Source organism: Carassius carassius, chromosome 4 (genome assembly GCF_963082965.1).
Source record: "Carassius carassius chromosome 4, fCarCar2.1, whole genome shotgun sequence".
NCBI lineage: Eukaryota > Metazoa > Chordata > Actinopteri > Cypriniformes > Cyprinidae > Carassius > Carassius carassius.
The window spans coordinates 1280060-1295372 of record NC_081758.1 but is presented as its reverse complement, the minus strand read 5'-3'; the positions used below and the strand labels follow the sequence as shown (position 1 = coordinate 1295372).

At 35.7% G+C, this 15313-nt stretch overlaps 2 protein-coding genes across 2 annotated transcripts; one reads left to right on the top strand and one right to left on the bottom strand.

The window, feature by feature from the left end:
- Nucleotides 1-5797: 5797 nt before the first annotated feature.
- On the bottom strand, nt 5798-7256 carry LOC132129080 (homeobox protein SEBOX-like). The gene is made up of 3 exons (XM_059540512.1): nt 7141-7256; nt 6745-6947; nt 5798-6591 (listed from the first exon to the last, which is right to left on the bottom strand). The coding sequence occupies exons 1-3, from the start codon at nt 7238-7240 to the stop codon at nt 6004-6006; spliced, it is 891 nt and encodes a 296-aa protein (XP_059396495.1). The 5' UTR covers nt 7241-7256; the 3' UTR covers nt 5798-6003.
- A 3052-nt stretch (nt 7257-10308) lies between these two features.
- LOC132132131 (uracil-DNA glycosylase-like) lies at nt 10309-14101 on the top strand. Its single transcript, XM_059544419.1, has 7 exons — nt 10309-10576; nt 11022-11183; nt 11267-11362; nt 11933-12030; nt 12195-12283; nt 13433-13611; nt 13680-14101. Exons 1-7 carry the CDS (start codon nt 10478-10480, stop codon nt 13818-13820), a joined length of 864 nt encoding a protein of 287 aa, XP_059400402.1. The 5' UTR covers nt 10309-10477; the 3' UTR covers nt 13821-14101.
- The last annotated feature ends 1212 nt before the right edge of the window (nt 14102-15313 follow it).

Genomic DNA, 15313 nt, shown 5'->3' with positions numbered 1-15313 from the left:
CTGTGACCTGTTGCGGAATCCACGCGCGCTCTGCAACACTGTTTACACATCACTGGCCACAACACTGCTACAGCTGTGGACTAATTCACATGAAAAAAAGAAGGAAAAAAGTGTTGTTTCGTAATAGATAGCCTAATCTTTCTTTTTCTTTTTTAGGTTTCGTGTGCAATTTCTTACACATAAAGATTCGTATAACATTTAATTTATTTAATAAAAAGTAAATATGAGGCTCCATCCCTATATAACCCCAGCGCAAACGACCTTGAAGTGTTTTACAAGCGCGCGCGCATTCACCAGATTCTCAATATTAACTCCATGCATTTACTTGGCGTACATTAAACACACTAGTCTACTAAGAGAGCATGTTTTGGAGATATATTTCTTTGGAAAGACGTTATATACAAAAAATATCCCTTTTCTTCCTTGTGGTAGCTAATTTATTAATAGCTGTTAATCGCTTTATCATTATATAAAGTGGGTACTATGTCAGTTCATATGTGATCTGTCCAGAGAGGCATGATGTTTAGCCAGCAGGTGTTTATTAGAGTTTGTAGAGCTCTCTGAACCTCGGTCTATTAAATTAATTATTTAAATGAAACCTGTTTTTAAGACTAGAAAATGTTTTCGTAACGTGGAGTCATTTTCTGAGAGGAATGATAGAGAAACAGTCCCAAGAAGAGAACTGAGCACTGAATGACTTGTGGATTCATTAAAATAAATAGCATTTCAACGTGTCTCTATATAGCTGAAGAGGAATAAGGTACCAATCATATTTAATACTGTCAAATTTCCTGTCATTTCCTATAAGATAATTTTTGGGGAAATTATGTGGTGCTATTTGTACGCAAATGTCATGTCTTGAGGGGAGCAACAACAGACAGACTTAAAGCGGCTCTAGACATATATTTAATGCATAAATAAATAAATAAGTAAGTAAATAAATAAATAAAACCTTTTCAGTACCAGGCAGCTAATTATTTTAAGCTTATATTTTGAGATGTTTCTTCTTGATTTATAAGGCATGCAAAAGTGATTATTTTGGTTGGATAAAACTATTTTTTTTTTTTAGTTTCAAAGAAATTCACAATGTTAATGTTTTGTTAATAAATAACACTTTAATGCCGTAGCCTACAGTCCACCAAGAAATACGAAATAAACGATTAATGTATATATATATATATATATATATATATATATATATATATATATATATATATATATATATATATATATATATATAGCCTATAATGATGAACGCAGTAGGTAGCCTAGTATGCACACGTGACGCGCACGCGCTCTCTCTCATCTCACGCTTGCTGCTGAATACAAATGATTATCATAATTAATGGACAATTAGGGAAAAGACATCAGTGCAGTCCGGCACAGAGAAAAGAAAAAGAATAAAGCCCAAAATGAAGCCCGTGCATCTCTTTCAGTTAGCTACATTCATAATCCTGCGAAACTTTATTGACTGACGTTAACGTGTTTTTATGTCAGTAATGATTTCACCCCCACCAACAACGCAACTGACTTGATATTCTAGTTTCCCTTCAACGAGGCGATTGGTTAATTAAAGAAAAAAAATCATGTGGTTAAACTAGATAACATAGCCTAATCTAAAACAAAATAAACAATATACATTATTAAAAATGCATGCAAAGGGCACCAAAGGCCTGATAATGGCTGTTTTTACAGGGCGATCAAATCCTTGTTTAATACTGACCAAACATTTATTTCAAATATCCACTTAATTTTATATTTATTTTTTGGCCACCTTTTTGCGATAGAAATGCTACAGCTTCAACAAAAACGTGGATATCACATCACAAAATTAACCATGGTTGTCGTAGTAGTAAAAGTGCTCAATTTTATTTTGTGGGATTTCTGAACGCTTGAGACTATAAAATCAATCATTCCGCCTACTCTTTTAAAATCGTCTTCTGTGCTTTACTATATCTTGAAAAGCAATGCTTCAAATAGGCCTATCCCCTTGCGCATTTACTTCGAAATTGTTGCACACTTAGATATTAGTTTAGCATCAGTCAGCGGGGAAATAAATAATCAGTGAAATCGACTGGTGGCCTAATACGAACACACTCATGTCTGTCTTTGGATCAGGGGCGTAGATTACGCGGGGGATGAGGGGGACGTGCCCCCCCCCCCCCCCCCCACTTTTTATATCACGGAAATTCGTCCCCCGCACTTTTTCAGTCAAATGTGTTCGCATAGATGTTTTCAAGAGCTGGTGTGAATAAATATAGATTTAAACTCAAAGAGACAGGATAGTCTGCGCATGACCTTATATTTCATTCGGACCCAGAAGCGCTAAACTCTCCCGCAGTGTGTGTTTCATTCATCCTCGAAGCCGAAGCGCGCTCTCGCGCAGAAAGTCATATCAGGAAACTCCTAATATGGGCAACAGCGTCCAGCTATCGCTATATGAAAACAGTTGTTTAGACAGAAGAACTGAAACTTGTAAACACGAAGACATTAATATACGATTGCGACAATATATGTTTGTTCAAGTCATATCCAGCAGGTCATAAATACAGTATATAAACAAAACAGTGCTAAGTGACATAGATTTATTACAGTATAGAAACTATTCTGCCTTATTATGTGATAAATAATTGTTTATAGTATATTAAAAAATATATATTATTTGTTATTGTCAAGCAGTTATAGATTTCTAAGCAAATTAAAAGCTAGAAATTAGAGAATAATTAAAGTTGCCTATAGTATCCACTACCAGTCAAGTCTCTTCTGTTCACCAAGCCTGCATTTATTTGATCCAAAGTACAGTAAACTGAAATAGTTTTACTATACTATTTAAAATATCTGTTTTCTATTTGAATATATTTCAAAATGTTATTTATTGAGATTTGAGCTTGCTAAATAAAACTATTCATATCTATAATTTTTTTCCAAAAAATATATATTTTTGAATGATATACTGTATAATGTTGCAAAAGCTTTTTATTTCACATAAATGCTGATCTTTGGATCCTTATATTAATCAAAGAATGCTGAATTTTTTTTTACTCATGTTTTAAATATTGATAATCAGCAAATCAGCATATTAGAATGATTTGATTTCTTAAGGATGTGACACTAGACTGGAGTAATGATGCTGAACATTCACCTTTGATCACAGGAATAAATTACATTGTAAAATTATTTTAAAAAGTTATTTTAAATAGTAAAAACTTGTAAAAATTTTGCTGTACTTTGAATCAAATAAATGCAGGCTTGGTGAGCAGAAGAGACTTCTTTAAAAACATTAAAAATCTTACTGTTCAAAAACTGTTGAGGCTATAGATTACAGAAATGTTCTATTGTAATGTTTTATATTATACTGTAATGTGTGTGTGTGTGTGTGTGTGTGTGTGTAATTTCTGTCCCCCTCACTTCTGAAAAGATGGCTACGCCCCTGCTTTGGATAAGAGTAGCCTAGGCTAAACTGTGTCACCCCAACACTTTTCTTTGTCCTCAGCACCTTTGGAATAATTGTCAATACACATTGTGGGCTCTTTAAAGACTGCTGTTTGGGACACTTGACAACTGCAGTTAGTTACAAAGGGCCTCGGTTCACTTCACCTGAGACTGATGCACTGCTTAAAGAGAAGGACATGACCAGTGTGATTCAGCCGGCCAGCAGTGACTGACTCCCTCTATATCTACACTATACGCTATGAGAGACATTGCCTCACTGGAGTTACTTCATGGCAGGAAAGTGCAGTTCACCTTCTGGTCATGAGCCAGGCATCAGCATGTTTCAGCATGACAAACCTGAGACGTGAACCCATCTAGCTGAAGGACTACGTGTGCTAGACACAGGGACTGACGGGGATAACACACACACCTTCTGTTATTATGTTCATATTCCCCTTATTATGGGTCTGAGCATGGGTCACCTGGCTGTATGTCACGTCACTTATTAGGTGTTTTCTCACGGTCATTTAATATGCAGTTTAGTGTTGTTCAAATTGTGAAATTGTTAATTTATGCCAAATTGCGACGCTCTTTTTTCCGTTATTGACTACAGAAAGAGTTCATGGTATATCATTTCAGATTAGGGAACAGATATTAATAGAGATTAGTGTTGCTGAATTCATTAAACGAAGAGAGATGCGATTGCATAAATGTGCCACTAGATGGCCCGCAGGTTTCTTGGTTGTAGTCAATAGTGAGGTGAGAAGAGAAGTGCTAATGCTGCTCAACATGTGCGGGGCTCTGAATTCCAAGCACTCATTACATCTATTTTAATTTTATCAGTTTCTATGCAGTTGTACGCCAAAATGTTATTTGAATTCAGAATAGGTTCAGCCTTACAGTGATAACTTAAAAGCAAATTTGAAATGTATATTCTGTAATCTTTTACACATTTAATGGGGGTGTTTGTGTGTGTGTGTGTGTGTGTGTGTGTCTGTGTGCGCGCATTGGTTTGGGTGGTTTATGAGCACACAAATTTATATAATGACAGGTATTAAAATATGAAGGTGGTTTATGAACTCTCCCTGTAATTCAAAAGGCTTTAAAAAAGCATACTAAGTGGTGTTGTTTTTTTTATTTTAAATCAAAAATTGCTGAAAGTTTTCTGTTAGGGGTAAGTTTAGATGTAGGGGGATAGAAAATATATTTTTTAACTGTATAAAAACCATTACGACTAGAGAGTCCCTATAAACCACCAACACCAATGTGTGTGTGTGTGTGTGTACCTTTGTGTTATAGAAGATTAAATGAAAGAAATTAAACCACAAAATTATTACTATTCTGTATATTACTATACATACTATTCAATTTAACAAGAAATAGTAATAATAATAATAATTATTATTATTATTATTATTATTATTAAAAGGTTGGCTGTACTGCCATCTTGTGATGTAATGGAAAAATTATCTGGATTCTTAAAAGGTTATTCTTAAAAGTTATTTAGGATCACCTAACATTGTGTGCTGATCAATCTGTATATGATTATGATTATAGTTCCTATTTTGATTCCAACAAAATAAGCACATATCCCTTCAATATCTTCTCCTGGATTAAAGGATGTAGCTGCATCAGGAACACACACAACAGAGAACCACTGTAGATTTGACACTAGGATTATGAGAATTTTTCTATATTATTTGAAGATTATTTTGCTGTGGAGATGATTATGATACATGGGGATCAGTGTCTAGAAACCTGGGAGGTCCCTGCTATTTTCTCCATAATTACTTCGATAGTAATATACTGTTTGGATCTTCAAATCCAAATGTAATCTAAGACCCATAAGCTGATAAAACATGAGCCCTGAGGTTTAAAAATAAACAAATCTTTGGTTTATTGTTTTGTTTTTTCCATTTATTGTTTATTCCCAGGTTTTGTTTTTGTCCTGGTGAGGTAGAATTCAGATCTCATGTCTTTATCCTGCTACTGCAACACATCTGACATCACATGTGATCGTCTTATATTAAAGATTACATAAAAATGATTTTGATGTTATGAATAAACGATTAGTCACAACTGATTTGTGTATTAGTATGTTCTTGTATTAGTTAATAGTTGTTTTGCAAACAAACAAAATGCTTTCTTATGAAAAATCAGTATTGTCAGATGCAGACATTATTTTACACATAAGTGTAACCACAAATTACAAAAAAAAAAAAAAATTAAATATATGACAAAGATGCATTTAATTGGTTTAAGGTGAATGTAAATAAATAGATTAACAAGAGATTAATTTACATAAATATCGATGCACACCATGTAAAAATCTTAACACAAAACAGAATACAGAGGAAACTTTTTAAGTTGGCAGATTTCATAACAATATTAGAAACATTTTCACAATCTTGTCGGACAGTCCTAAACTATAAATCACATTTGCATTTAGCAAAATAGAAAAGGGGGTGGGAGTCATGTTTGATTAACACATATTAACAACTGTAAGGACACATTAGTCAGTTCACCGAGGAGAATGTTTGACAGAAGTGTTAAGTAAATGAGACTGCTGCACTAGCAGTCTTCTGGATTGGTGACTACAGCTGCTTTATAAATGAGATCAGAGATGTCTCCCAGTGAGGTCTGAGGGTAGTGTGTCAGAGCCTGTCTGTGCAGAGCTTCCTCCAAACTGCTCTGATGTGAAGGCATCACTTGGTCCACAGACATGGAAGAATACATGACCTGATTGGCAGGACAGTAAGACTTCAGCTGATGTCCAGAGAAGCTTTCAGGGTGAGCTGAGAAGCAGTTGATCTGCAAGTGACCGCTTGACTGGCTTTGGTATGAACAGTGAGCCGACCTGTCGGAGACAGATGAAGCTCTGTGTGTCTCAGACGGTCTGCCCCCCCACTGGACACCTGCAGACAGCTCTGGATGCGGAAGGTTCTGAGACCAGGGACTGAGAGCTGGTCTGAGCAGGCCTCTGCTGGCTCTTTGTTCTGGAACACCGTACATTTGTCCCGGATGTAAATCAAGGTTGGTGCATGGAAAGGTCGCTCCAGGTGTAAAGTGAGAGCTCACGTCCCTGCCTGGACTCCTGCTAACTGCTGGACTCCACTTCTTGCTTTTCATGCTGCGAGCTCGTCTGTTTTGGAACCACACCTGCAAGGAAATATATAAAAAAAAAAGTCAAATCAAGACAAATATAATCATTATAGCCATACTACTTATTATTAGGCTATTAGCAGTATAATTGTATTATATTAATACACAATAATACTAATACTAATACTCAATATTCTGTAGTTTTCTGACCTGTATTTTGCTCTCTGGGAGCAGTGTGAGTGCAGCCAGGCGCTCGCGCAGAGTGATGTCTGGATACGGCGTGATCGTGAAAGCGCGCTCCAGTTCTGACAGCTGCGCGCGGCTGAAGATCGTCCTCTTCCTCTTCCGTTGCCCCTCAGCATGGAGAGTTCTTTCGAGTTCAGGGGAAGACAGCGAATGCTCGGTTGTTACATCTAAAGATCAAAGTCAGTTGTTCAGATAAGTGTTGTCAGGAAACGCGCACGCACACACACATACACACACACACACACTTTTATAACAGTTCCAGAGTTCTTGGTTTTTAATTAAAAATAGGCGAAATTGTATTATCCAAAAATAGCCTGTATCATTCCAACATGAATGTGTGTTAAGGTAACACGTGCTCACCTGTCAACTGGACCATGCTTGTGTTGGAAATAAAACCTCTTTCTGTTTCCACGCTTATTTTTTTAACCAGATCGAACGATTGGTCAAAAAACAATGCCATAGTGCTGAATGTGCGCAGTAGAGGTTCAGTGGCGCGCGCTCTCTCCCGGATCTCTCAGTCAGCTCGAGTGCAATGATGAAATGATGCGGAGCGCATTTAAAGCCACATACTTTATACTCGCACCTTTTCACACCCACTCGCTCCCATCGCCCTTCAAGCTGTGGTCGTGGCTCCAGCGACAGCCTAAATCAGAGAGGATGCCCCCCCCCCACACACACACACATGTCTGGCAGCTTCATACAGCCATCTCCTGTAGCCACCGTGCCGACAGGAAAGCAGAGATTCAGATTCTGCTCAGATTCACAGCTCTTTTATCAGGCAAATAACCACACACTTCACCTGCCTGCTTCTGTCTCCCATGAAAGGCCTCAGAGATTTTTTTTATTTTATTTATTTATTTATTTATTTTGCCACAGAAAATGTTGGAGATGATCGATCAAGTTGATTCGATGCAACTTTCCACAACAAAAAATAATAATAAATACATATTCTATCAATTAAATTGAATGAAATTAAGTTACAATAGAAAAATTCAATAACAAGATGAAAGATGGAATAATAATACCTATAAATAAAATATAAAACAGAGACCAACTAAAATTCTTGAAGATGAACAGTTACCTTTCAATAAAAGGGGAATAAATGTGGAAAAAGCTGATTCCTGTTGGATTTGTCTGTGTTTCGATTTTATTTGTCAATAATCTAATTAAAATAATGCAAAGAGTGCCAAAAATAAAATGTATACATATATAAATAGGACGATATATATATGCATACAGTATATGCATATTCCGTAGATGCATTTTTTTAATATCCAGGGACATATTATTATCTAAGGATGATATTACTTGTGCGGATTAAGAGCGGTGTGCGACGAATGAACAGTAATCTAAACCTGAGATTACTTCACTAATCTGTGTGTTTTTCAACTTTGTCGGCATGAGGCTCCATCACTTTCAGGTCAAAATTCTTTTTTACCCACCGACCTACTTTTTAATATAATGTGTGCAACATTTAAGGAAGACTATGATATGATGTAGCCCAGTTCATGTGCTTGGAATACACATAGGCTATTCCAGACGCTTTGATATGAAAAGCCTATTGACCGTGACAAGTACAGGCTGTTAGAAGACACACACACACACACACACACACACACACACACATAAACTCTGTAACCTGACAAGGATACCAGAAACACCTGAGGAAATCTGCATTTTCCGGGATTTGTAATAAACACGATTTGTGGAAGGTCTAAATGTTTTTAATTAATAAAACCAGAACACGATGATTATTGGATACTGAAGGACAATATCAGAAAGGAACAGAAGTCGGGACTCGAACAGAGACTCCGACAGAAGTCTTTTTAGACGAGAAAACAACATTCACAAACATATCATCAATGTCATCCAATGTTTCATTTATCACTGAATAATCTGAGAGCATTTTCATCTCGGGGCGCTGCTTGTTGTTTTTGTTTAACATTTCACATTATCTACATTTAGCACTGGCTTCTGATTATTGCTTCTCTTTCTTTGTTTCTTTCTTTTTCTATAAGGGTATATCGTCTATTTTATATATTTTTATTATTTATTTTTTTCATTCATTTTTCCAGAAGGAAATTATTCGGACAGTTAACACTTGATGAGTTATAAAATAAAATTACAACATCAAACCAAGTGGCTTGAATCCTCCTTTTCCGTAGGACTAGCATTATTGTTTTTATTTTTATTTTATTTTATTTTTGTCGTTTGTTTTAATTATTTTCAATGATTTCTGTTTGGAGTCTTTCATGTAACATCTAACAGAAATGCTAAATAATGTCTGTGCCCGTTTTGAACATTGTGTTGTTGTTTCATTTTAAGTGTTTGTGAAATGTTTGCTGTAGTGTTGTTGGTGTTACCTTTGTTCAGAAAAGTAAAATATTATCTTCTGTTTTTGCTGCTAAATATGAAAATTTGGGATTGCCATTATGAACAAGAATGTTCATTATATTTCTAATGTTTCGTGTGAGAGAAAAAAAAGTGTGTAGCAGTAATAGATGTTAATATTCTAAAGTGTGAACTTTTCCTCACAGAATTCAATGATCACATTTGAGGAAGCAATTTCAACTTTTTGATTGCGAAAAGCATGTGGCGTATTAAATTAATACACGGTTAGATTCGACCACACAGGGTCGCTGTGGTTATGTTGACGTGCCTATGGTGTATTTTTGTTATGATATTGTCTTGAGCCCTTCTAAGGTTCTTTTCTTCATTGTCATTTCTTTCTTTTTATTTATTATTATTTTTCATTCACTGTTATCTCTCTTCCCGTGTTTCCTCGGCTCGTGTCACCACCCATTTTCAGGAAAGCATTTTAACTTCATCATAATTAGGCTATCAGTAGAAATAGTGGGCTAGTAGTCATGCAAAAAATAAATAAATTAATAAATAAATAAATAAATGAAAAGCAACATTCATAATGAAATAAAAAAATTCAGATTTAGATTCCAGTTTTTTTTATTCATATCAAAATCAGCTTAAATGAACTGTACCAACGAGTATAAAACAACAGAAAAAAAGAGTAATAAAAAAACATGTAATAAATCATTAAAAACAACAACAATAATAAAATAAAATCAACATTTATATGAGGGTAAACACTTAAAGTAGTTTAAAACCTTTCCATTTTTTTTGTGCACAGCGTAAGCAATTTGAGAAGCAAAAAAAAAAATGACAGCACTCTATTGCTACCTATATATATATATATATATATATATATATATATATATATATATATATATATATATATATATATATATATATATTGTAAACGTAATAATGATAACAAAATAATAAAAACTATATTTATTTAGATAATTATTAAATGACTGAATCCAACAGTTTGTGTTGAAATAAAGAAAATTATTTAATTCCCACAAGAGACATAAAAAGGTTCAAAAAGACCCTGATCAGTCTCCTCTGTGTGACAGAAAGAGCTTCTTTCTCTCGATACTTTACAGAGAACGTGTGTCATTATAATAGTAACGCTTGCGCGAAGTTTTAAATGTATCAATCTTTGTTGTTTTAATCGTCAGCCAGCACCCACTGGAGATGTTACTTTGTTACGCCCTCGCGCAGTGACGTCACCGGCATCTGGCGGGAGTTACAGCTCTTCAAACTCTATCACGCGTCCATACCTCGCGTATTGTTCTTTTCAAGTCTGTTTCTTTTAAAGACTCGTTTATTTGTGGAAATGATTGGACAGAAAAGTATCACGTCATTTTTTTCGCCCATGTCCAAAAAAAGAGATCTGGACGAGATAGTTAGATGCCCAGGAGACCCAGGAGATCATGTGAGTAAAACACATTCAACATGAACTATGAGTGAAAGTGGTTGTGCTTTATTCATCTGTTAATCATGTTGTCGTTCATTTAGGATATAAAATTGGCTTTCGCTATTTTATCGTTCCCGCTAAAGTTTACACGCTTCCGGAAGTAGTTTTACGTCACTGGCATAAACAAAAGCTAGAGGCGACTATTTCAAACCACATGCATTTCATTTCTGTTCTATTCAGTTGTTAGTTATCTCATAAATGAATTAATTATAGTCGCGAATGGAAACTCATACGGTGTATGGTTTGCGTATATGCTACAAAAGCATACGTTTTGAGAAAACCTCCTATGACTTCATAAATAATCATGTTTCCCAGCATAGCTTGGCTTAGTACTTTTCAAAAGTCTGCTCTTTTTGCCAAGCGAACACAGAGTACAACCACATACACTAAAATGCTGTCTCAGGGCAAGAAACGGAAGTTGAGTCCCGAGCAGCTGCAGCGGATCTCCAGGAAGAAGGCGGCGGCGCTGGAGAGGCTCGCCGGGAAACAGGCTCTCCCGAGCGGCTTCGGAGAGAGCTGGGAGGCGGCGCTCAGCGCGGAGCTCGGGAAGCCCTACTTTAGATCAGTGAGTGGCCAGCACATGAAAAACAACTGACATTTTAAACTTTCTAAAATGTAGACTAACAGAGCAGAGTTTCTCTTTCGCAGTTAATGTCATTTGTTGCTGAGGAGAGGCAGAAGCACACCATCTACCCTCCTCCAGATGAGGTTTTTACCTGGACACAAGCATGTGACATAAAAGATGTGAGTGGGATGTTATGATCTTTTGCAAGGCAGGTAAGGGTGGTTTACAAAAAAAATGAAAGTTTACACTATGTACTTGCCCTCACGTTGTTCCAAACCTGCATGACTGACTTTCTTCTGTGAGACATGATAGAAGATCCGCAGAAGAAAGTCATCCATGTCTGAAACAATGTAAGGCTAGTTAAGTAAAGCAGGTCAGGATTCTTATTTTGAGGTGAAATATCCCTTTAACAGACCTCTTGGAGGTGTGCTCTATATTATATATCTGTATGATTGTGTAATTCTATAAACTGATACTTGCATTCTAACATGACAGTTAAGAACAAATTAAGTTCATCAATTATGAAACTAATTCTATTCCGCTATAAAGGGGCTGTACAGAAGGCAGTGGTGGATTAATTGTCCACTGCTTTCTAGAACAAGAACTGGCTCTGCAGGTGCACATGTTTCCGAATATCAGCAGTCTTATGTACTGTTTGATTGTTGTTGCATTCAGGACACTCTGTAGAGAAATAATTTTACCGCATGGTTTTCTAAGAATGTATTAATCATTTTTTCCTGTGATGGCAGGTGAAGGTTGTGATACTTGGCCAGGATCCTTACCATGGACCGAGCCAGGCTCATGGGCTTTGCTTCAGCGTGCAGAGACCTGTGCCTCCTCCACCGAGGTATCGCCTCGCAGTCATCAGTCAAGTCAGGGTCATTATTATAGTGCTTTTCACTTTGAATGTCACTGAGTATATAAGCACAAGGATGTTGCAAATTATTAAAGGGACTAGATGATTGTTTTTTTTTATATACATTGATTTTAAGGCACTTTTGCTGTTGACAGCTTGGTGAACATCTTCAAGGAACTGGCTTCAGACATCGAAGGCTTCGAGCATCCCGGTCATGGAGATCTGTCAGGATGGGCCAAGCAAGGTGTGTGTCTTTCTCCTCTTCGTGGAGTACACATCAATAGTTAATTACACAATGATGACACAACACATGCCAAAAGACAGATCCATTTTACAAATGCAATGCAGATTTTGGTTTAGAAATAGCAGTTTTTATCAGCAAAAAGAAAAACCCATTTCATAATAAATCAGTAGGCAAAAACTAAGATTATGTGACGGAAGGAAGTCCAGTGGTTCAGATCTTAACTTGCCTTGCCATCTAAGAAAAAAAAAGAAAAGTATTGTTTTTGGCCCATATACATGGTTTCTGTGTTTACATTCATAAAGGAATACAATTAAATGTTGCATGCAAAAAATAAGAGAGAGATAATGTCTTCCTCAGCATCTTTTTAGTTTTGTTTTCCAGTACATGATATCTTGTTTTCTGATAAATTTAACACAAGTTCATACTTGAAACAAGAACAAATATGTTAATGAGGTCAGACAAATAAACATGTTCTCTTCAAAAGAGCCCATTTGTTCTTGTTTTCACTTCATTTTGATTAATTTCTTTGTCATCTCTTGTTTATTCCTTAACGCTTTTTGATTTGGTCTTGAATTACCCTTCACAAAACCTGCAGAAATCCTAAATGTAAGCTTGTATTGTAATAAATAAGGTTGTTCTGACACCAAGATTTTAGATACCAGTGAAATTCTGAATTCTCGATTACAATTTTGATACCATAGCAAATCCTGAGTGTCTTTTCTTGCTGCTCTCAGTCATTTTTAAAGTGTCCTTCATAGTGTTAGTCCAGTATGTAGTGCAATTTGAGTTCTGACTTGAAGTGCTCTTCTTTGCTGTTCTATTAGATAAGCTAAAAAAACTCAACAAAGAGAACCTGAAGATCTGATGATATGTTGTTATGAACCAGTGTTATGCACGACCAGCTGCTCTTTTCACAATGCATCTAATTCACTTTATCTGTTATCCAGCAGTTATACGAATGTCTGATCCAAACGGCGGATGAAAGTTATCATGTGCTGAAACTTAACAAATCTTATGAAAATATTGGCCAGTCCCTCAAAAAGAAAAAAGTAATCCATATGAATTTTAATTTGCGCTAATTCCGAAGTCATGTCTATTGTAGTTTTCTCCTGCTAGCTGATTTCCAGGTGCATGTAATGTGTTTGGCAGGAGTTCTGTTGCTGAACGCGGTGCTGACGGTGCGTGCTCACCAGGCCAACTCTCACAAGGACAAGGGCTGGGAGATGTTCACTGATGCTGTGATACACTGGCTCAGCACTTACATGCAGGATCTGGTCTTCATTCTCTGGGGCTCTTACGCTCAGAAGAAGGGGGCTGCCATCGACAAGGTGGGAATCTGTCTTAGTTTCTAGATGAACAGAGTTCAGACTAGTCACACATGGTTTTGTGTCTGTAGGAGCGGCATCACGTTCTGCAGACGGTGCACCCCTCTCCACTGTCTGCTCACCGCGGCTTCTTCGGATGCAAGCATTTCTCACAGACCAATCAACTGCTGAGGAAATCAGGAAAGAAGCCCATCGACTGGAAAGCTCTGTGACCGTTTCCATTCGTGGCTGTAGATGGAATGCTGTTTGTCCCGTTTCAGAAATAAACGTTGTTTTTTAATGTTCATTTCCTGCACTAAAAATATCCACATGCTCGTTCTGAATACATATGTGTTTCTGGAGTAGGTAGACTGTTCATTTATCTGTCCATTTCCCATCTAGTTTTTCCTGTTTTCATTTCGGATGTTATCGATGTCGTTTTAAATGTACAACACTAACAGTGAATGTTTTTGTGTTTGTGTCCGTTAACACAATAAACTATTTTTCTACAGAATTGTATGTGTACTTTGCTTTAAAAGTCTAATTTCAGGTATTTTAAACCTCCATCCTTCCCTGCAATAATTTTATATCCTAAATATATTTTTAAATATATATTACATATTTATGAATGTAAGAATAAAACATTGAGAAAAGCATACAAGAAATATATATATATTTATACAGATTTTTTATCATGTGTATATATATATATATTTGAATGCATAGAAGCACTGAAGTTTCAAGTTGGCCTAATTCTGTTGAGTCTCCAGAGGATCCTATAGCCCTCTCTAGTGGCAGTAATCATAAAATGCTATTTGATGTCATGTTTTTCCATCAGATGGCTTCAGAGACGCTCAAAGTAGGCTTTTAATAGGAAAGAAATTAAATTGGTTCTTGAAGAAAAGAAAAAGGAGGCTCCAACAGTCAAAATATGGCTTGAAGAGATTATTTCTACTTTACATTTGGAACAAATTATAGATTCTGTTTAAAGGGCAAATTTCAACGGTTTGACAAACAATCTGGCTCCCTTTTCTCTGTAATCTTGATGGATACTTTATGGATTATTGCTTCATTTGTTAGTGTCCTGTTTTAATGTTTTTTTCATCATACTATTTAATGTAAACATATCTGGAAAGGGATGTTTTGTAATCTTCCTTTTCAGATTTGGATTGTATTCTTTGTAGAGGTAAAAGAGACAAAAATGTAACATTGCAAATCTTCAAAATATTTTTTTCTCTCAATAAAACTTTTTTAACAAAAAAAAAAAGTAAGAAAAAGGACTAAAAAGGTATCTTATTTATTTATTTACGTGAAATAATGTAAACAAAATGCTTATTTGGTCATAGTTCCTTAAAAATATCCCGCAAAATAAAGCAAACAAAAAATATCAATATAAGATTTCTGGCCAAAAAATAAAACTGTTTAAATATTTCTTAATATTTTTTATATCATACTTTACAATTTAATGTAAACAGGTCTGGTACGCGATCTCTCTAGTTTTTAAAATCAATCACTTTTTTCTAATTTTGATTGTATTCTTAGTACAGGCAAAAGAGACGAAAATGTTAGATTGCAAATCCATCTCCAAAATCTGTGTCTTTCAATAAAATATATTTGACCAAAAATAAAAGGACTTTTTTGTTTGTTTGTTCTAGATTTTTTTTGTTAATAATGTAAACAAATAACTAATTTGCTCATGGTTTCTTAAAAAAAAATATCCAGAATG

What these genes read in the sequence shown, in the direction of transcription:
- LOC132132131 (XM_059544419.1), top strand. Translation starts at nt 10,478, where the DNA reads ATGATTGGACAGAAAAGTATCACGTCATTTTTTTCGCCCATGTCCAAA. An exon ending in GGAAGCCCTACTTTAGATCA is followed by an intron (nt 11,184 to 11,266) that starts GTGAGTGGCCAG and finishes TCTCTTTCGCAG; the next exon opens with TTAATGTCATTTGTTGCTGA. An exon ending in AAGCATGTGACATAAAAGAT is followed by an intron (nt 11,363 to 11,932) that starts GTGAGTGGGATG and finishes CTGTGATGGCAG; the next exon opens with GTGAAGGTTGTGATACTTGG.
- LOC132129080 (XM_059540512.1), bottom strand. Translation starts at nt 7,240, where the DNA reads ATGGCATTGTTTTTTGACCAATCGTTCGATCTGGTTAAAAAAATAAGC. An exon ending in AAGCATGGTCCAGTTGACAG is followed by an intron (nt 6,948 to 7,140) that starts GTGAGCACGTGT and finishes TTTGATCTTTAG; the next exon opens with ATGTAACAACCGAGCATTCG. An exon ending in TCCCAGAGAGCAAAATACAG is followed by an intron (nt 6,592 to 6,744) that starts GTCAGAAAACTA and finishes ATTTCCTTGCAG; the next exon opens with GTGTGGTTCCAAAACAGACG.